The sequence below is a fragment of the Sebastes fasciatus genome, chromosome 16 (genome assembly GCF_043250625.1).
Source record: "Sebastes fasciatus isolate fSebFas1 chromosome 16, fSebFas1.pri, whole genome shotgun sequence".
Taxonomy (NCBI): Eukaryota; Metazoa; Chordata; class Actinopteri; order Perciformes; family Sebastidae; genus Sebastes; species Sebastes fasciatus.
This window is the reverse complement of record NC_133810.1, coordinates 6,776,660-6,797,920: the sequence shown is the minus strand read 5'-3', so window position 1 is coordinate 6,797,920 and position 21,261 is coordinate 6,776,660. Positions and strand designations below refer to the sequence as shown.

General features: G+C 39.0%; 2 protein-coding genes and 1 long non-coding RNA gene across 4 annotated transcripts; 2 read left to right on the top strand and 1 right to left on the bottom strand.

The window, feature by feature from the left end:
* Positions 1 to 2,544: 2,544 nt before the first annotated feature.
* LOC141752188 (lathosterol oxidase-like) lies at positions 2,545 to 12,647 on the top strand. The gene is made up of 6 exons (XM_074609890.1): positions 2,545 to 2,636; positions 10,301 to 10,518; positions 10,709 to 10,841; positions 10,953 to 11,053; positions 11,180 to 12,086; positions 12,188 to 12,647. The coding sequence occupies exons 2-5, from the start codon at positions 10,309 to 10,311 to the stop codon at positions 11,621 to 11,623; spliced, it is 888 nt and encodes a 295-aa protein (XP_074465991.1). The 5' UTR covers positions 2,545 to 2,636; positions 10,301 to 10,308; the 3' UTR covers positions 11,624 to 12,086; positions 12,188 to 12,647.
* Positions 12,648 to 13,626: 979 nt separating this feature from the next.
* Positions 13,627 to 19,310, bottom strand: plekhb1 (pleckstrin homology domain containing B1). Its single transcript, XM_074612144.1, has 6 exons — positions 18,830 to 19,310; positions 17,692 to 17,844; positions 16,128 to 16,230; positions 16,011 to 16,050; positions 15,831 to 15,921; positions 13,627 to 14,042 (listed from the first exon to the last, which is right to left on the bottom strand). The coding sequence occupies exons 1-6, from the start codon at positions 18,864 to 18,866 to the stop codon at positions 13,909 to 13,911; spliced, it is 558 nt and encodes a 185-aa protein (XP_074468245.1). The 5' UTR covers positions 18,867 to 19,310; the 3' UTR covers positions 13,627 to 13,908.
* On the top strand, positions 14,770 to 21,200 carry LOC141753452 (uncharacterized). 2 transcript variants are annotated; one of them, XR_012590459.1, is made up of 3 exons: positions 14,770 to 14,912; positions 18,149 to 18,253; positions 19,864 to 21,200. It is a non-coding gene; the product is annotated as an uncharacterized LOC141753452 (long non-coding RNA). The 2 variants fall into 2 exon arrangements; XR_012590458.1 differs by lacking the exon at positions 14,770 to 14,912 and adding an exon at positions 17,767 to 17,898 and having other exon boundaries at positions 18,152 to 18,253.
* Positions 21,201 to 21,261: the final 61 nt, after the last annotated feature.

Below are 21,261 nucleotides of genomic sequence, written 5' to 3'. Positions count from 1 at the left end.
TATTTATGATACGAGACGGCCTACAGCTTTGTATCGATAAACACAAAGTGTGGCCATCTGCTGTTCTTACATCACCACAAGCGGGGTGGTGGAGAAGAGCTTGATGCTTAAAGGGCAGCAGCCGTGCTGAATGTCATGCTAAAGGAGGGAAATCACCGCCAGTGACAATATAATTTGTCTCAGAGTATGTGTAACAATAGCTCACTTTGACAACAATGGCTGCTTGTGACTATGTTGGCCACAAAGCTATATTAAAAACATTAATTTAGTACAGCAGTTCTATTGAAAATGACCTTTACATGCACGTTTTGCGAGAACATTTTGAAATGTTGTTGAATATTTGCTAAATTTCGGTTGCTACTGTACTTTTGGTGACAACTACCTTATTGTATGTTGTGTTTTCTGATGTGTGGATTTATTTAAATTTGTTTATTTATTTTTTATATTTATTTATTTATATTACTTTATTATTATTAATATTATTATTATTATGAGTAGTAGTAGTAGTAGTATCATTGCTATAATTAATATTAATAATTTTTTTTTTCTTTATTATAAGTTTAATATATACTGTATATATCATTTATTTTATTTTTATAATAATAATAATTATTATTATTATTACTTTTATTTAATGTTTCTCTTTTTTTATTATAATTTTATATATATATTTCTTATTTATTTATTTAATTTTTTATTTCTAAAATGTTGTCTCCCCCTTGTTTTATTACTTCAGGTTGTTGTAGTCATTTTCCTTTAGTAAACAATAAAAAGCATGATTAAAAAAAACCAATATAGGCCTAAAGGTAAAGTATTTTTCATTGCCTGCACTATAGGTGACAATATATTTTTTAAGTTAATCTGTTGTTTATAATGACCAAAAATAGTTGATAGAATAAATGAAAAATACTATTAAGTGATGTTCAGAGCTACTGCATGAAGAATGGACTTTATGACTCACTGACTTTTGCAACAATAGTTTTATTGATTTGAATGAATAGTCTCTGCATCCAATACAAGTATACATAAATCTATCTCATGCAAAGTGCTTCTTGAAAAATGGGAATAAATCATAATACCAACAGGCTCTTAAGTAGGACATAACTTCTAAAAGTGAATGGAAGAACAAAACATGTTTAATTGCAGAGCTTTAAGTTCATTAAGGGCCTCTTAAGAAAATGTAAGGGCTGTGGATGGAGAAATTGTTTTTAAAATGTTTGGCAGTCCCTCCCTGGTGGTTATATAAACACCATAATGAAAATTGATCAGAAAGAAAATTGTCCATGGCTTCTATTTAACAGTAAAGAATGAAAAGAGACAGGAGAAACGACTGGATGAAGAAAGAAAAGAACAAGAACCACTCTTCAGACAATAACAAAAATTGCATCCTAATCATTCACTTAATTTAATTAATTCTGATGAGGGCTTATCAACATAAAATGGACAGTTGCCAACTGGACAAAGCAGAGAGTACATTCTGGCTATAAAAAAAAAAATTATAATCATTAAATTTGAATTGAGCTGACCTATCATTATCACACTGATCATATAAACGTTATAGAAATAAAATGGTGGGGTTTATGTTATGCAGGGCTGTAACCTTTCCTTTTTTTAATAATCCCATAATATTCCTGCAGCCTAATATAACTGATAAAAGTGTGCCTAATATATAATTTATTTAAGTTTTTAATTAGCTAATCTCCAGGGGTAACACATAATCATGTATGACACAGTGTCAACTATACAGTACAGTATTGTCGCTTACCTTGGAGCACTGGCGACACCTTGTGTCAGGATGGGTGTGACTTGCACAGCAGAATGGAGGCAATTTGTCATCTTTGCTATTAAAACCAAACCGTTTGATTTTGTATTGCAAATAACAGTATTTATTTATATATATATATATATATCGTTATTATTATTTTATTATTATAATAATAATTTATTGTTATTATTATTTTATTATTATAATAATAATTTATTGTTATTATTATTTTATTATTGATAATATAATAAATTATATTATATAGTTAAAATTATAAAAATGTAATTGCTTTTTTTATTTTTAAGTAAATAATTCAGTGTTCAGTGTTAATGATTTATTATCTTCATGACATATATATAATTTGCAAAAAAACCGAATAATATTGATAATATAATAAAATAATAATAATGAAAAACAATTCCAGAAACATCCATACCAAATGGGTTTGAAACTATTTATAAATGTGTTCAAATATAATTGTTTCTTTATTTTTAAGTCTCAAATCAAGGTCAACTTATTTTAATGATATGCATCTGTGCATAGTTGTCCCACTGTAGAATGTGCATGTTAAAAGCTTGCTTATATTAATAAATATAGCATATATAAGGCATTATATATGGCTTTACATAACAATCCAGCTGTGGCAGGACCTTTAAGAGCTGGTTCCGGTAGCACCATGATCAGATCCTCCGAACTGGCCAATCAGAAATCACAACAAGCCTGCCGTGATGAGGATTCTACGCGCTCATTGGTTGCCCCTTGTATGACGTAAGAGGTAACTCGGTTCTGATTGGTCGCTCAGTCACCTTTAGTTCAGTACGATCCCTCCCCCTTTCTGCCGTTGTACTGGACGACAAGCAACCTACACAAGGTACAGTACTATTTCTACTATTTAAGTACTTTATATGAACAATATGACAGTTCAGATCACTTATTCTCTACTGTTAACATGTAATGCAACATTTGGTGTTTGTAAATACATGTAGTAATAACATTATTTACCTTTTTCGTGAAGTTTAGACACTTATGTTAGAGATGTGTGCACCTATGACCTATATACATATATACGGCTCTTTCCGTCTGTCCTGCTCCTCCTCTGGATCCTCTGGATCCTCTCTCACTCTGTGATTATTGAAAAACTACGCACAGGGTTTTTGTGTCTGCTGAAACATTACGATCGGATCGGTTGCTGAAACGTTCATCTCGATCAAGACAGAAATGCATGAAAACATTATCCATCTTCTTTGAGAAAATATCAATCGTCTAGCTAAAAAAAAAAACACTAAATGCTGGAGTCGAACCACATGTAGGTAAGAGACTATTAAATATGTCTTAATGCCCTTGAATATACCGCTAAGCCACGGAAACAACACACATACCTGCCTCGATTCCCAGTATTAATTACTTTAGGAAACGTTAATAAATTAATGAAAAATAATACTATCTGAATGCATCTAAAATGTGAGAAAATTAAGGTATAATATATTGAAGCCATACAATATAATTTCTTTACAATTTATTCTATCAATACTGGCTGCCTTTTCTATGTTGCATCATTAAGACCCACCGAAATCAGATAACAGCATATGCATCACTATGGTGTGCAAAGTGCTAATTGTACATAACAACGTGCCCAAATTCTAGTTCAAATAGGTTTCTTCAATATAGGCTCTGTATCTTGACACAGACATACGTACATAGACTTACTCATTACTATGACAGAAGGAAAGACAACAATCATCATTAGTGATTCAAAATCAGCGTTGTTGGTTAACTACGTTATGTGTACACATATGGGGAATTTGACTGTTCTTTTTTTGTATCGCTCTCAGTGTAGCCTACTTACACATAAATAGACATCACAGCTAAGAACAAAGACCACACAGTTGAACACATAAAGTTAAAGAATAGACAGGACTGTATGTGCGTAGTTTTTCAAATGCTGTCTCGATAACGTTAGTTGCAAAATTCGAGTTAACAGTGTAATCTGGGTGAATGTGCTGCACAGTGAAAAACAGCGTTGTGATGAGAGAGATTAATGACTGTAGCACTGAATATAAAACCTGATCGATGTTAGATAGCCTACAGATGCTGTATCACAGGTTGATCTGAGCGGTCACAGTTTGCCACAGCAGCATCTCCACGCTTCTGCGGTGGAGCTGGTGTAAAGTTTAAACATCATACGGTATATTTCACTTCCAGGCTGTATGAAAGTATGAACAGGTCTCAAATCAACTTGACATCAGATTAATAACGATATACGATACTGTTACAACCCGGAGTTGGGGTAGGGGTAAAGGAAGTAACATTTGAGCCGATGTTATCAGGCAATCACTTGTTTATTAATTAGTGATTGAAATTAAAGCAATATAACACATACAATGGATGGAATTAGTACAACTGAAAACGAGGGTTTAGGGGTGGCCGAAACGGAGGAAACAAAAAGGCACACACCCTAGCCCTGAACGAGCCTAACCAGCAGACAACTCAAACAACTGCTCTACTCACAACAAAATATAACTAAACACGAGTACCTCAAACTAGTTAACAGCTAATATTACAATCTAAAGTCCACTGACTCCAGTGGGACTTATACACAGGTTAACAGTTTCCACACACACAGTCGAGAGGCACGGGGAACAGATCAAATGAAATCACTGCCCGCCTTGGTCTGGTCACAGCTGGCCTTTAATTATTTCCCCCTCGGCCCAGCCGGCTGGTGATTGGCTAATCACCTGTGACGTGGCAGAGGCAGGACCACAAACGGCGGGAAACAAAGGGCATCCCCCTGAGAGCGTTCCGGAGGCGTGGCCCCAAAGGGAATCCCCAAGACGTGACGTCGTCTTGGTGCGACGGGACAGCTGGACGCACCAAGAGAAAAAGAACACAGGGAACAGCGCCGCACAGCAACATACAACCATACAATACTAACAATACCGAACGGTCACCTCGGTGACCGTAACAGATACAAATATAAGACTATAAGAATATTTTGTAAAGGATTTATTGACGTGAGTGTTTTGAACAGGCATTGTCTCCTACCACCTACTTTACTCTTGTCCTCAGAGCGGCATCGTAACAGCAGCCTAACGCACGTGAAATTAATTTTCCAGCAAACTGTTCCGTTAGTAATCTTTCAAAAGATACCGACACATGAATGTGATAGAGAGACGAAGAGATCAATATGTTTATTTTCAGGTGAATCGACAGGGGTCCTGATAGGCCACTCCTACCACACATCTGCACGGGAATATCACCAGTTAATTTAGCCACCAGTTAATCTTGCACACCGGTGGGTGAGCACTGCTGGCTAGTGATGGCGAGATGAAGCCTCATGAAGCTTTGAAGCTTTCCAGCAAATTGGTTCGGAAAAGGGTTCATTGCTCGAGGCTTCATGTGCTCACGAAACCACCTGGTGGTCAAAGAGTGTAAAACAGACAAATATGATCTTAACCATGTGATAAGATAAGATATTCCTTTATTAGTCCCGCAGTGGGGACATTTGCAGTGTACAGCAGCAATCAGAATCAGAATCAGAATCAGAATGGTGTTTATTGCCAGGTGTAAGAGGTATACACTAGGAATTTTCTTTGGCATTTTTGGTGCGAGACAAACAGTATAATATAATAACAAAAGAATGGATAAAAACAAAAGAATAGATAAAAGAATAGATAAAAACGTTAGAATAAAATAATAAAAATGTACAATTTACAAATTACAAAGGGGATAGTGCAAGAAACAAGATGCATAAGCTAACACAGTGAAAAAAAATCTATTACCATGTAATCAATTTATATATATATATATATATATATATATATATCATATTTAATAAAATGTCTATTTAGTAAGTATATTATGAGTATATAAGATACATGTATAATAAACTGTAATTGTTTTGTGAGTAATTCATCTTATGTGTGCAAACCAATCCTAAGTTAATAATTGTATTGTAGTGGAGTGTAATATAATATAATAATTGCAGGAGGGTTAATATTAGTGTTCTGTGTCACTTCTGGAAAGCGGCATTGGTTGAACCAGTGAAGATCTGAAACACTTCATGAACCAGTGGGCGGTACGGCCGGGCAGCGAGGCTTCGGATGTCATCAATGAAGTCATTGGTCTAAAACCCGACGTTCAGGAATCAGCCTCATGTGACTGAATGGAAATGAGGATAAATGATGTAAAAGGTGTTTGTTGCTGACATACAGACTCTCCTTTTCTCTCTGACTTTAATAGTTTCATATAACAGATCATGAAAAGAAAAAATCATTCTAATAAATACAGAAAGTTATTTTAAGTCAGTTTGTCAGGTTATATAAACCCCTCTGACTGTCAGGCTGCTTCACTGACGGTGTGTGAAGGAGAGATACTGCAGGTCCTTCTGCTGCTGCTCAGAGCTTCAGTTAACACAGATTATAACTAGATGGTGAATCAGAAGACAACTAAACTATAAAACGTTTAATCTGTGATCTGTTTCCACTCAGGTATAAAACTCCAGTGATGCTGAGAGGTAAAGTTATCAGATCAGTCTGATCGGCAGCAGCGTCCAATCAGTAACTGATCTCCAATAAGGGGGCGTGTCGGTCGGCAAAAGACTTCTACAAAAGACTGCTTTCTCCTATCGATCTCCACAAATTAACCTCACTGATCTCCTCATCTAAATCATCTACCTGTCTCCTAGACCCTATTCCAACTAGACTGCTTAAAGAAGTTTTACCTCTAGTTAGCACCTCTTTACTGGATATGATCAATGTGTCTTTACTAACAGGCTATGTACCACAGTCCTTTAAAGTAGCTGTAATTAAACCTCTTCTTAAAAAGCCCACTCTTGATCCAGAGGTCCTAGCCAACTATAGACCTATATCTAACCTTCCCTTTACCTCCAAAATACTCGAGAAAGTAGTTGCCAGTCAGCTGTGTGACTTTCTACAGAACAATCATTTATTCGAAGATTATCAGTCAGGATTTAGAGTGCACCATAGCACAGAGACAGCACTAGTGAAAATTACAAATGACCTTCTAATGGCATCAGACAAAGGACTTGTCTCTGTACTTGTCTTGCTAGATCTCAGTGCTGCTTTCGACACCATTGACCATGACATCCTATTACAAAGACTGGAACATTTAATTGGCATTAAAGGAACTGCACTAAGTTGGTTTAAGTCCTATTTATCAGATCGATCTCAGTTTGTACATGTCAACGATGAGTCCTCCATGTACGCCAAAGTTAGTCACGGAGTTCCACAGGGTTCTGTACTTGGACCAATTCTATTTACCTTATATATGCTTCCCTTAGGCAATGTTATTAGAAAACACTCCATAAACTTTCATTGTTATGCAGATGATACCCAATTATATCTATCAATCAAGCCAGACGAAACAAACCAGTTAACTAAACTTCAAGCATGCCTTAAGGACATAAAAACCTGGATGACCTGCAATTTCCTGATGTTAAACTCAGACAAAACTGAAGTTATTGTACTAGGCCCTGAGCACCTCCGAAACAAATTATCTAATGATATAGTTACTTTAGATGGCATTGCCCTGGCCTCCAGCACCACCGTAAGGAATCTGGGAGTTGTCTTCGACCAGGATATGTCCTTTAACTCTCACATAAAACAAACCTCACGGACTGCCTTCTTTCATCTACGTAACATTGCGAAGATCAGGCACATCCTGTGTCAAAATGATGCAGAAAAATTAGTCCATGCATTTGTTACCTCTAGACTCGATTACTGCAATTCCTTATTATCAGGCTGCTCCAATAAGTCTCTTAAGACTCTCCAGTTGATCCAGAATGCTGCAGCACGTGTACTGACAAGAACTAGAGAAGAGATCATATTACTCCTGTATTAGCTTCTCTGCACTGGCTGCCTGTAAAATCCAGAATAGATTTTAAAATCGTCCTCCTCACCTACAAAGCGCTAAACGGTCAGGCCCCATCATATCTTAAAGAGCTCATAGTACCCTACTACCCCACTAGAGCAGCAACCACACCGACCCCTTTTCTCTCCATCCCTCTGGACCCCCTGACCCCTCCCCCCCAGCACCGCCTCTCCCGGTTCGACCCTGTTGACTCAGCAACCATTGCCAAACTCATCAGCACATCCAAACCCACCACCTGCTCCCTGGACCCCCTCCCCACCCCCCTGCTGAAGTCCTGCCTCCCTGTCCTATGCCCCTACCTCACCGACCTCTTCAACTCCTCACTGTCCCATGGAACTGTCCCCTCAGCCTTCAAAACTGCTGCTGTCACCCCCACACTCAAGAAACCTGGTCTGGACCCCTCCTGTCTCAATCATTACCGCCCTATCTCCAACCTCCCCTTCCTCTCCAAAACCCTCGAACTCCTCGTCTCCACCCAGCTCCAATCCCACCTGCATTCCAACAACCTGCTTGAACCCCTCCAATCTGGCTTTCGCCCCCTCCACAGCACAGAAACTGCACTCCTCCAAGTCCTCAATAACCTCCTCACCTCTGCTGACACCGGAGCCCTCAACATCCTCATCCTCCTGGACCTGAGTGCAGCCTTCGATACCGTGAGTCACAACATTCTTCTCACCAGACTCCAAGACATCGGTATCGAAGGTACTGCACTCAGCTGGCTCCAGTCATACCTCACCAACAGATCTCACTTCATCTCCCTTCACAACAACTCCTCTGCCACATCCACAGTCACACAAGGTGTCCCCCAAGGCTCTGTACTCGGTCCACTCCTGTTCATAATCTACTTATTCCCCCTCGGTCAGATCCTACGCCACTTCAACCTGGACTTCCACTGCTATGCTGACGACACTCAGATCTACCTCAGCACCAACACCCCCCACAACCCACCGCTCTCCCACATCAACTCCTGCCTCTCTGCAATTAAAGCCTGGATGCAACAGAATTTTTAAAAACTCAACAGCGACAAAACACAACTCCTCCTCATCGGCTCCAAATCCACCCTCACCAAAACCAACAACCTCACACTCAACATCGATGGCACTTCTGTTTCCCCCTCCCCCCAGGCACGTAACCTTGGCGTGATCTTCGACACCACCCTCTCCCTTGAGCCCCACATCTGCCAACTGGTCAAAATATCCTTCTTCCACCTTTGCAATATCGCAAAAATCCGTCCGTCCCTCACACCCCCTACAGCAGAGAAACTCATCCACGCCTTCATCTCCTCCCGCCTTGACTATTGCAACTCACTCCTCTATGGCATCAGCAACACCTCCATAAATAAATTACAACTGGTCCAGAATGCAGCTGCCCGACTCCTCACCCACACCAAATCATGGTATCATATCACCCCAGTCCTGAAAGACCTTCACTGGCTCCCCGTCTCCCACCGGATCTCCTACAAAATCCTGACCCTCACCTACAAAGTCCTCCACCAACTTGCACCCCCCTATCTCTCTGAACTCCTCTCCTCCTACCAACCTCAACGGTCCCTCAGATCCACCTCGGCTGGTTTACTCTCCACCCCCACGTCCAAACTCCGCAGCTTTGGGGACAGAGCATTCTCCAGAGCAGCTCCCAAGCTCTGGAACTCACTCCCCAATCTCATCAGAGACTCCGATTCCCTCACCACATTCCAGTCCCGCCTCAAAACACATCTTTTCTCATCTGCTTAGTTAAATTTTCATTTATACTTTCACATAAAATAAAATAAAAATTCAGTGTTAATGATTTATTATCTTCATGACATATAATTTCTATAATTTGCAAAACAATAATAATATTGATAATATAATAAATAAATAATACAAATAATAATAAAAAAATCCAGAAAAATCCTTACTAAATAGGTTTGAAACTATTTATAAATATGTTCATATATAAAAAATAATTTTAAGTCTTAACTCAAAGTCCACTTATTAGATTTCCTCTAGAGCTTTCAGTCTCATATTATTGCTTTCATCATCAGCAGATGTAGTTTGCTCAGTTATAGACCTATGAGGACATACTTTAGAAATAAAATCAGTGTTCAGTGTTAATTATTTATCATCTTCATGACATATATATAATTTGCAAAAAAATAATAATATTGATAATATAATAAATAAATAAATAATAAAAAAAATAAAAAAATAATCAAAATAATAATAATTAAAAAAGAATCCTTACTAAATAGGTTTCATATTATTGCTTTCATCGTCAGCAGATGGAGTTTGCTCAGTTGGAGACCTATGAGGACATATTTTATGAGATTTTAAATTATACTGTCAATCATTCATTAACAGTTTCATACCTGTTAATGAATACTTTACAGGTTGTTTTGTTTTTTTTAAATATTCGTCTACATAAAAATGTTATCAGTAAGACCTTTAACGCTTCTCAAACACTGCTTGTAACATAATATACTGTGTTTTAAACCTTTTATTAATTGTTAATACAGCATATAAATGCATAATTCAACACAAAGTGTTACCATAAACATGTCTCAAAGGATTCATACAAGAGAATACAGCCGACAACAGGGCTTCTGGGAAATGCAGTGTGTTTTTGGCATCTTTTTCTAATGTGTGCTCTCTCCATACTTTACAGATTCAACCATGGATCTCGTGCTGAATGTTGCCGACTACTACGTCCTCAGCCCGTACGTGTACCCCGCGTCGTGGGCCGAGGACGGGGCCCTGCGGCAGATCATCAGCCTGTTGGTGCTGACCAACCTCGGCGCTGCAGTCCTGTACCTGGGCCTGGGATCCATCAGCTACTTCTTCGTCTTCGACCACAATCTGATGAAACACCCACACTTCCTAGAGGTACGAAGCTTGTCCCTCATTTTATGATCGGTGTTGTAGTAAACTGTGTGTTTGCACTGCTAAACCCTGAGAAATGAATTGCTTCTACGAGGGCGGGTATCTTTTTATATTTATACATTCCCTCTTTCCTTTCTTTTCACCCCTTTCTTATTTATTTAATCAATATATTTTTTTTTAATTTCCTACTTAGAATCAGGTTCAGAGGGAGATCAAATATGCGATGACATCTCTTCCCTGGATCAGCATCCCCACAGTGGCTTTGTTTTTCGCTGAAGTTAGAGGATACAGCAAACTGTACGACAACGTCCATGAATCTCCGCTGGGTGAGTTGAAGAATGCAGCTTTCACTTGTTCTAATATGTTGTTGTTTCCGTGCATTTGAAACCCTGAATGTACCAGTTCTTGATGGTGACATAACGTCTGTGTGCTTTCAGGTTGGCCTGGACTCTTCCTCAGTATGATCTCCTTCCTGCTCTTCACTGACATGTGTATCTACTGGATTCATCGGTTCCTACATCATAAGCTCATTTACAAGGTTAGTACAGCTGTAGTTTTTTTTCTTTGAACTTGTTAGGTTCACCTTTCTACCTATTTTGGGTCCCACAGACCCCACTGCTGTATGTGTTAAAATAACAATTGTAATCTCTCTTCTCCCCAACAGCTGTTTCATAAACCCCACCACTTGTGGAAGATCCCGTCTCCCTTCGCCAGCCACGCCTTCCACCCGGTGGACGGCTTCATGCAGGGACTCCCGTACCATATCTACCCCTTCTTCTTCCCCCTCCACAAGGTGCTCTACTTGGCCCTGTACGTTTTCGTCAACATCTGGACCATCTCTATCCATGACGGCGACTACCGCATCCCCGGCACTCTGACGGGTGCCATCAACGGCTCGGCCCACCACACCGACCACCACCTCTTCTTCGACTACAACTACGGCCAGTACTTCACCCTGTGGGACCGCCTGGGAGGCTCCTACAAGCACCCGTCGGCTATGATGGGGAAGGGTCCACACGACCTCATCCGAAAGCTTCAAGCTGAGGGAAAGTTAGGAGTGAAGGCTAAAGGGCAAGTGAATGGACAGGTCACATGTAAGGAGGAGTAACAGGAGGGGAAGTAACGATTAAACCCTCAAAGTGATCCCTATTTTTCTAAAGACAATGTGCTGCACTCAGCTGGGAAACATATCAGAGCGTAATTTGAGTTCCTGTATTTGCCAAATAAGCTGCTGTGAGATTTTAAATACTACTTGATAAGATGAATGTAAGATGGTTTTCCCTCGGGTCAACCCAGTCGCCACAATAAAACGCTGGCATAAGTTTCTGCAAAGCACGGATACGTTGAATCTCGACGTTTCTGAACCAAAATTCGTTTCACATCAACATTTCTAGACACGTGTATATCAACGATTTTACTCGTGACGCTTTTGGCGTTTCGAAAACTGCCTTTTCAAGTTTAGGCAACAAAACTAGTGGTTAGGTTTAGTAAAAGATTGTGTTTTGTGTTAAAATAGTTACTTTTGGTTTCACACGGGAAACGAATGCAGGTCTCCTGGATGAAAGTCCGATGTTTGACCGAACGACCCTCCCCGACCTCCTCCCTTTGTGAACTTGCGCAGACTTTGATTAAACATATTTATGATACGTCAAACTCAAACATAATCTGGGAGAAAATACGTTCCCTTGAAATATAATTGATAATGCAGTTTCGTTGGGATCGCTACGTTCTTTGATGTACCAATCAATAGACGAGGAGCAGACTGACATCTGGAGTTGGCGTTATTGTCTTGCAGTGCTTGTAATTGAAACAGGGTGATAAAGTGACACATAATAGTTTTTGCTTTTTACAAACCAAGAAACAACGGAGACAAGAGACTTGAGGAACATCAAAAGGCTGGAGCTGCTGGAGCTGCTGGAGCTCAGTGAATGACACTGAATGGGAGTTTCACTTTACGATGAAGACCCGAAACTGTTTTTCACTCCATTTTTACATTTAACAATAGTTCATCATTGTGAGTTCAGACTGAATCAGAAAACCGTTGCAAAACAACACCTGCTTCAACAGGAAAGTCCGGTATTTTTCAACAATTTTCAAAAATTGTGGTGATTAAATTTCCAGGTTGATATTAATTACACAGTTTGTGTCTCTGTCTGTCTGTTTAGGTGATTGCATCATCGTTAGTGTGAGAATAAAACACCTTTTACTCCTAGTACTGTTGGTACAAACAGAGTAGAAATACTTCTTGGATACGAACATTAATGATAAATACAAAAAATGCAGCTTACTCAACTTTTATTTTGAAATTTCTCTGGTTTGGTTCTTTATTCATACAGTGAAAACTACATCATTGTATTGATGTGAAAGTTCACTCTTGACCTTGGAAAAATCTGAACTCCCTTTTTCTGGAGCTTTCAAGGCCAATTTTAGTAACGAATCAGCGGATGGAGGAGGCTCAGAAACATTTTTGCGACTTGAAAACTAGCAATATTCATTCTTGACCTGGACAAACAATCCCAACTCAAGGTCTAGTCATTTCTTTTTTCCTGAGCTTTCAACCTTATCACACAGCCTTCATCAGCCTTAACTTTTAAGCAAGCACAGACGGGAAGTCCTATAGATGCTATGGATGAAATCATAACCATTACAGAGCTTATGTGTCAACAGATTCATCTCCATGACAACTGAAGAAACTCCATCTGCTGATGAAGACCTTGTAATGTGGTTGAAAGCTCTGGAAAAAGCCAGTTGGTCGACCCTGAGTTTGGATTGTTTTATCAAACTAGAACAATAGAATTTGAAACATTGATATTTATGGTTTGTTAGTTGTGCTGAATGACTTATTTCCAAGAAACGTATGAGCACATCTCTGGTAAACACCAGATTTAAAGTGGTGCTTTTGTGTGATTCTTTTTGGAGAAACTCAGTTTTACAGATCTGATGATTAAATCAAGTAATCAATTAGTCGACAAAATCGTATGAGTGTTAGTCGACTAAGAATTTCTATGGTGGAGGACAGCCCTAGTTGTATGCAACCAAACAATGATTTCCGATAACCATCCTTAATTATATTTCAATTTATTTCCTAGTACTGTACAGACTACATTTTATCAAGCTATGAAGTGTAAAATTCAGGCAGCAGATTGAAGAATATTCAGTTACAAGATCGACTTAGTGGCGTTTGCTCATGTGTAGCTTCCGTGTGTTTAACAAGCAGGAAGAACGTATAATTACATAGCATCGTTTTCTTACATGCAAAAGTGCACATAAGAAAAAAAAAACAGAACCAGAAAAGCAGCTTGTTACAGCAGACATGATTGGGGCTTTCTACACATGCTGATGTCTGGCTCCCAGGCCGTGTGCAGTGTTGTCATGTCAGTAGTGGAGGTGATCTCAGCAGAAGAAGACGGGCGTCCAGAGGAGGGATCTCATGACCGTCCCTGCTGCCATGCCTGCCAGTAGTCCCATCGCCAGATTCGACAACACTCCATCAAACGGGTCCCTCTGAACAATCACCTGGTGGGTTCCTGAGAGAGAAGAGACAGAGGGACATATTAGAGTAAGAGCCAAAGCATCAAAATATAAAAGTACACAATAATATGAATATTAAGACAACATATAGCTCCCAGTATCGTTTAGAATCTATTTTAAGGTTCTTTTACTTGTTTTTAAAGCTCTTGATGGTTTTGGACCGGCCTATATTGCAGACTCTCTGTAGTTTTATAATCCCTCACAAACTCTTACATCTTCTACTGCTGGGTTTTTAAATACACACTATTATACACACAAGAAAATAGATTAACTATGCTCCAAAATGATGGAATACCCTTCCTCTGTGAACATTTTAAATGACAGCTGAAAACCTATTTATTTAATTTAGCTTATAATTAATGTCATTCTATTAATTATGTATTTTATTTAATTTAATTTTGTTTATTTTTTTTTAGTAATTCTTTAATATTTTAACTAAAAAAATATATTTTGTTTTACTTTTTGTAAAATTATTTATATTCTATTGTCATATTCCACCGAAATGACCTGTATTGAACAATAAAATATTATAAATACAATAAGCGTTTTCAGTCCAAAATGGCGGCAGCGGCTATTGTCAAAAAAAGATCAGAGTTTCATCTCTTTGCTTCTACACTCTTTGACTTAAGTACACTACTTGAGTAAATGTACTTAGTCTAGTTACATTAAATCACTGCCTGCTACAGATGAACATTACTCATATTGTTGTTAGTATTGGTAAAAAGGCTGCTTTATTCTACTTTAAGCATGCACCGCCCCTGCGAGCCGCTCAGTGTCTCAAATCAAACGCTTCCTAGTTTAATTAGGGTGAACGCCCAGCAGGTGTGTGTGCAGGTGAAACTACACCACAGATCTGCCAGCCAGAGGTCAGTGCATGCATGTGTTTGTTAGCTGCACCCATGGTTAGGTTTACATTGCTAATAGTCCTTCTACAGTACATGCTGTCTGGGTTCCTCTGCTGATTGTAGTTGATTAATGTGTTAATGCATACAACCCGCTGTGGTGCTCCTTGTTGAATGGCCTGTGTGTTTATACTGTTGTTGCATTGAGATTACTGATTACCAGGCGCAGTAGCCAGGTGTTTATATAGGCCTACTGAGGTCATGAGTCCCAAGCTCCCTCAATGCATCAAAACAGAAACAAACTCTAACATGTTTTGCAGTTAAATAAGTATTTCACCACTGGATACATGATCTTTTCCTAAAACTAGACTGTCTATGAAGTAGAAAGGTGCAAATATTTGCTGAAATTGGTGCCCCGTGACTTTGCTCAAAAGGTAGAAAACCTAAAACAACCACAATGCACTGGGCTGAGGCTCATTGCTGCAACTGAGTAATGTAATAATTTATTCATTTTAGTCCTTATTAACAATTTTCCAAAAGGAATGCACATAATAAAGAATAAATAACGATAAACTATTAAAGTAAATAGATTAAAAAAAAAAAATGTTGATCTAAAAGCTGTAGGCTTAAGCTTATTATACCTATTTACATAGCATATTCTAATAATTTACTAGGTTCAGGCATACAAAAACAAGATAAAGAGTAGACAAAGTATGATACTATTTTCAGTGGCAACGAGTACACACTAGCTGTTTTAGGGTGACCTTTACAGAAAACATTGTTGTCACTGTCAGACGTCCGTTTTTCCCTGCTGGCTTTGGTTGTTTTTGAAATATGTCTCCAGCACTACATTTGTGGCATAAAGCTTCTATGGTTGTTAAGTAGAACATAGCTTAGGTTAGGGTTAGCTTTTGTGTGTCCTGTGTCACCATGGTTACATACCTGGTCCTGCTCCAGGTGTGATGTAGACAGTGTGGTGGCCGTTGATGGGGATAGCCTGGTAGGTGTCATCATATGGGTCGTATGTGAACACCTGCAGAAATATAACGTTTAGTAAACACCACTGCGAGAGAACAGATCATCATGTCTCAGCTCTTACAGAGAGAACAACGGATCACTCACCGGGTTTCTCCTGGTGTCCAGCAGAGTCAGTTTCCACGCTCTGAAAAAGACGTGAACATGAATGAAGCTCTGATTGAGGGTAGTAAAGGGAGGCAGAGAAGTATAGAGGGTACGTACAAGGATTCATCTTCGCTGTTAGCACACAGGTTGACTGTAGAGCCGCTTGTGAGCTGAACTGTAATGAGATTCTCCCTGGGATTACTCTCTGGTGGAGTCACACCTACAGCAGAGCACCAAACACAAGTTAAAGAAGTAATTCAACCACAAATGAGCATGATGTCATCAGTAAGTCAAAGCCTCAAAGAAAGATGGAAGATCAAACATTAAAGGGATAGTTCAGGTGTTTTGAAGTGAGGTTGTATGAGGTACTCCTCCATAGTCAGTGTTTTACCTACAGTAGATGGAGTTTGGATAAGCAGACAGGAGAACCAGCACGGGAGCAAAGCAACATACTGCTGTGGACGAGAGCAGCAGCTAAACGCATTTTAGACACCTGAAAAAAAATCGCTATAGTTAGAATATTTTCAGCACTTTATCTTGCCATGAGACAGTTATACATTGTTTTGTTTCCAACGTGGGAATTAAAGCTGTTGTCATCAATGCTCTCGCCAAAGCCACCAGACTCCATTGAAAAAAACAGTAATTTTACCTTGCAGAACACAATGGAGTCTGGTGTCTTTGGCAAGAGCATAGATACAACGGCTGTCTGATGGCAAGGTAAAGTGGTGAATATTCTAAATATAGCGTACACTTAAACTGATATTGATATTTTTAGGTGTCTAAAATCCGTCCACAGCAGTATGTTGCTTTGCTCCCATGCTGGTACTCCTGTCTACTTCTACAAACTCCATCTACTGTAGGTAATACACGGAGTGTGGAGAAGTACCTCATACAACCCCACTTCAAAACACCCAAACTATCCCTTTTAAGTGTAGGTGTGCACGATTTAAATAGTAAATTTTGTACGATATTAACTACTATATATCTACTATTAAACAGTCACTTAGAGAGTCAAACATGTGGATGCTCACTAGGGAAAAATTGTTTTTAATCATTCTTATCTTCTATGATTCTGAATCGTAGGGGAGGCCCCGAAAGACATTTGGTTTATTCTTATTCATGTGAAACCACTTTTCTTAAGCTGTGTGTATTGTTATCCATGCATGAAGACGTATCGGTGAAGGAACTGTGTTTGCGCTTTAGGAGGACCTGGTTCTGTAAAATGGTCTCGTACTCCTTGACTGCTGAATGCTCCTGCAGAGTAATCATCAAACTAAAGCAGTGTCCCAGTTCCATACTAAATACTAATTGTATGCAGTATATAAGACATACTAATCTTTATTTCATTCGTTTTTGCAGTTGGCATGCAAGAAATAAATCTACTTAAAGGGCCGGTGTGTAGCATTTTGGGTGATCTATTGGCAGAAATGGAATATATAATATTAATAAGTATGTTTTATTAGTGTATAATCACCTGAAACTAAGAATCGTTGTGTTTTCGTTAGCTTAAAATGAGCCCTTCACAAAGGGAGCGGGTCCTCTTCACAGGGTCCGCCATGTTTCTACAGTAGCCCAGAATAGACAAACCAAACACTGGCTCTAGAGATAGCCTTTCGCTCAAAAAAAAAAAAGAAATGTAAGTGATGGACCAGCTGAAAGGTTAAACGGCGGCGTGCTTTACCTCCACATTCCAGGCCAGATCTCACATCTACACATGTTGTCTTGAGGCTGACGCGGTACTCCAGCTCTCGCCTGCTGTCAGTCGTGTAGAAGCAAAGACTCCCGTCTATCCAGAGGTCACACCAGTTTAACTTCCAGCGCTTTAGGACAGAAGCTAGAGAAGAGACACGTCACAGGGAGCGTACCATTAGTGTTTGTCGAGGAAGGAGTAAGATAAGTAAATTTCCTTGAGTTCAAATTGAGGTAAAGTACATGTTGAGTCGGTACTGTGATCAATAACCCGACTAGGTATGTAAGCAACTTTACTTTCTACTTCCTCCTCTCTTGATTTAAGCTATGAGGAAAGGGAATGAGTTAAGTTACATTGCTTAGTTGCTTAGTGTTCACTGGTTAAACACCCTCATGCTTTGTATGTTCAATCTCAAGCTCTGTGTGTTTGTTTTGTTGTTGTTTCCCAGCAGATGCTGTACATCCCCGCTGACTGTCCTCAGTAAGCCACTTAAGGACGCGGCCAGGGACAATTAATGGGATTAGAAGTTACAAAAGTTGGAGTATCATAACAGGTACAGTTTTCGCTTTCTAGAAAATACTCCGTAAACCCAGTGGGTAACCTCTGGTTCTGAAAAGTGAAGCCAATGCAGAAGTGCCTTAAACTTGCATTCTCTCTAATAGCCAGCAGGGGGCGACTCCTCTGGTCGCAGAAAGAAGTCTGATTGTATAGAAGTCTATGAGAAAATGAGCCTACTTCTCACTTGATTTATTACCTCAGTAAACATTGTAAACATGAGTTTATGGTCTCAATCACTAGTTTCAAGTCTTCTTCAATACAGCATGATGTTCATTTAGTACATTATGGTCCCATTTAGAGTCAAATAGACCATAAAGCAGGGTATGCTTTAGGGCGGGGCTACCTTGCGATTGACAGCTCTGAATTTATATTGAATGATGAACTTCAGGTGAGGATTTTGTGTTATAAAATAAGCTGTACTGCATGTGGAAAAATCCTGAAAATCACACAAATAGTAGCAAATATTTGAGCACAATTAAGAGATTTGAATTGTGCTCTTTATCGTAACAATCAAAGCCATCATCCCGCCTTGATAGCTGTTAAAGAAAACAAACATCCTGTATGTACTCACTCTGTCTCCACAGCCAGCCTGACCTCAGCAGCGCCATGCGTCTCGCCTGTTGTTCCAGTTCTTATGATGATAATAGTGATAATCCAATAGAATCAAAAGGAGAAGTTTAAATTTTGGTGTTTACAAGACTAAAAGATCCAGCAGCTATGTGTTTATATTCCCTCCGTCCTACAGACAGTGAGTTACTGGTAGATTAATGTGGACTAAGGTTGAGTCACTGGATCATTCTGGATTAGGAGTGTTTGGCCACTCCCTCTCGCCCTGTCTCATCGTCCTCACTCTTTCTGGATTGATTTGACTCTCACACTGTGTGCCATACTTTGTTTATATTGTTGAATACTTTTGTTATATACTCTTAAACTAAACTCATGTGAGTCCTGTCCCATTAATCTATGTTCACATATATATATATAGCATGCTTTTACAAGTTAATCCCTGCACCCAAATAACAACATGAGGATTAGCCTAATTGTCAGCCGGTCAGTTATGTCTTCAGGACACCCTGTGACACGCTGGTGACATCATTTCCTTTTATAGCTCAGAGGAAACACTGTTTTCCTCTGAATCAGCTGAGTCACTTGATTGTGTATTTACATTTAATTTGATTTAATTCAGAACCCGTGGTTTCTTACATGTATGTTACCAATATTGGAAAAAAAAAGGGGGCTCCAAATGCTATATATATTGAACTATACAACCTCTCTTGTCCTCTCTGCTCTGTGTTAACAGCCTGCAGTTCAGTCAAAGTTTCGCAGATTTTTTTGTCACCTGATTGTTGGTGTTAGCTGAGTCATTCATGGCTTCCCAGTTGCGATGAGGAGTGCAGAATTTAATGTTTTTTACATGATTTTTTTTGTACAAATAGATCATTTTTGGCAAAATTTTAAATGTAGAATAAAGTGATTTTTACGAAATATCACAATTTTAAGGTGAGATTTGGTTGTTTTTCCAAGGACCGTCAGAAATTTTTAAATCTGACCGTTTCTTGCTATGATAAATGGTTTAATTTTGGCTTTTTTATTCCTTTTTTTAAGGAAAACATGCCTTTCAAGCCCGCCGGATGGTTGTGTGGTTCAGAGGTTCACACAACGGACTGCAGAGCCGCTCTGAGTGGACAGAGGCACTAACTGTGATCCATTAGAAAGTTTGATTTTCTGAGGAATAGATTTGTGTCTGTTCGTAGACTTGGTTTGGAACGTGTGCATGGTGGTATACATAATACAGTACAATAATATATTCACTGTAGCTTCCTTTTGTTGGATGTTTTCTCCAAAAACAAACTTTGGAGCTCCCCTGATGTCTATTAACTGTGTAAATGAACTACGACACCGCTAACTATCCAGAAACAGTCCAATTTCTTAAAACAGATGGAAATCTAATGGAGTCTGGCGAGGCATAAACCCTTCAGGACGTCAAATAAAGGCCGTTAATAACCATATAGACACATAATGGATCACTGTGGGTGCACTGGGACAGCAGACTGTTGATGGGAAGTTTGTTGCGTAGTTAACTTCAGGGTATCAGATGGTGTTTGTCCGTCCAGCATCCCGTCCAGCACCGCTCCCAGCTGCCACACTGGGGTGGGAACAGGATTGACAGATGGAGGGGGACAAAAGTGGAAGTTGGCATCGCACTGGTTCTTTCCACAAAAAAACAATGGGATTTTTCTTTAGGATTATTGCAGAAAAAAATTGTAAATTGCAGTAGGTCATATTGCAATTTCTTTAAAAAAATGTTGATTAATTGTGCAGCCCTATTTTCTACCCCATTAATCATCATCACAACCCCTCAGATTTATCTGGCGACCCTTTAGAGGTGCCCGACCCCTACAGGTTGGAAACCACGGGACTAAAGTAGTTAAAAATACCTCGAGCAGCAACAACACTAAAATGCTACTTATGCATTTATGCATCAGTATTAACAATCTAAACGTAATAATATATAATAATATGTCAGTCAAAGGGACAAATTGTACTCCTACATTTAATAGTTGTACCTTAACCTATACTTTTTCTTAGGTAGGGTTTTAAATGCAGAACTTTAACTTGTAATTAAGTATTAAAAATGTGTTGTATTGGTACTTTTACATAAGTAAAGGATCTATGTACTTCTTCCACCACTGCTTTTTTGGTGAAGGACACTCTATACATGGTAGTCTCTTACTTTTTTACCCAGTTGTGGTTAAATGAGGAGGATCAACTGAACCTTTTCTCTGCACACAACACTGCCATCTGGTGGCAGTGTTGTGTTAGACCCACTCCATTAAAGTTACTGTCATATACACAGTATTTGAGCTGTGAATCATTCAAGTCATATAGATGAATACAAATTAAACTTGGTGAAATTATGAAAACAGTGAAATAAATTGTTCATCCAGCTTCTTCCCTTTTCATGTCTTGTCTTCATGTCATGTCATGTCATGTCATGTCTTG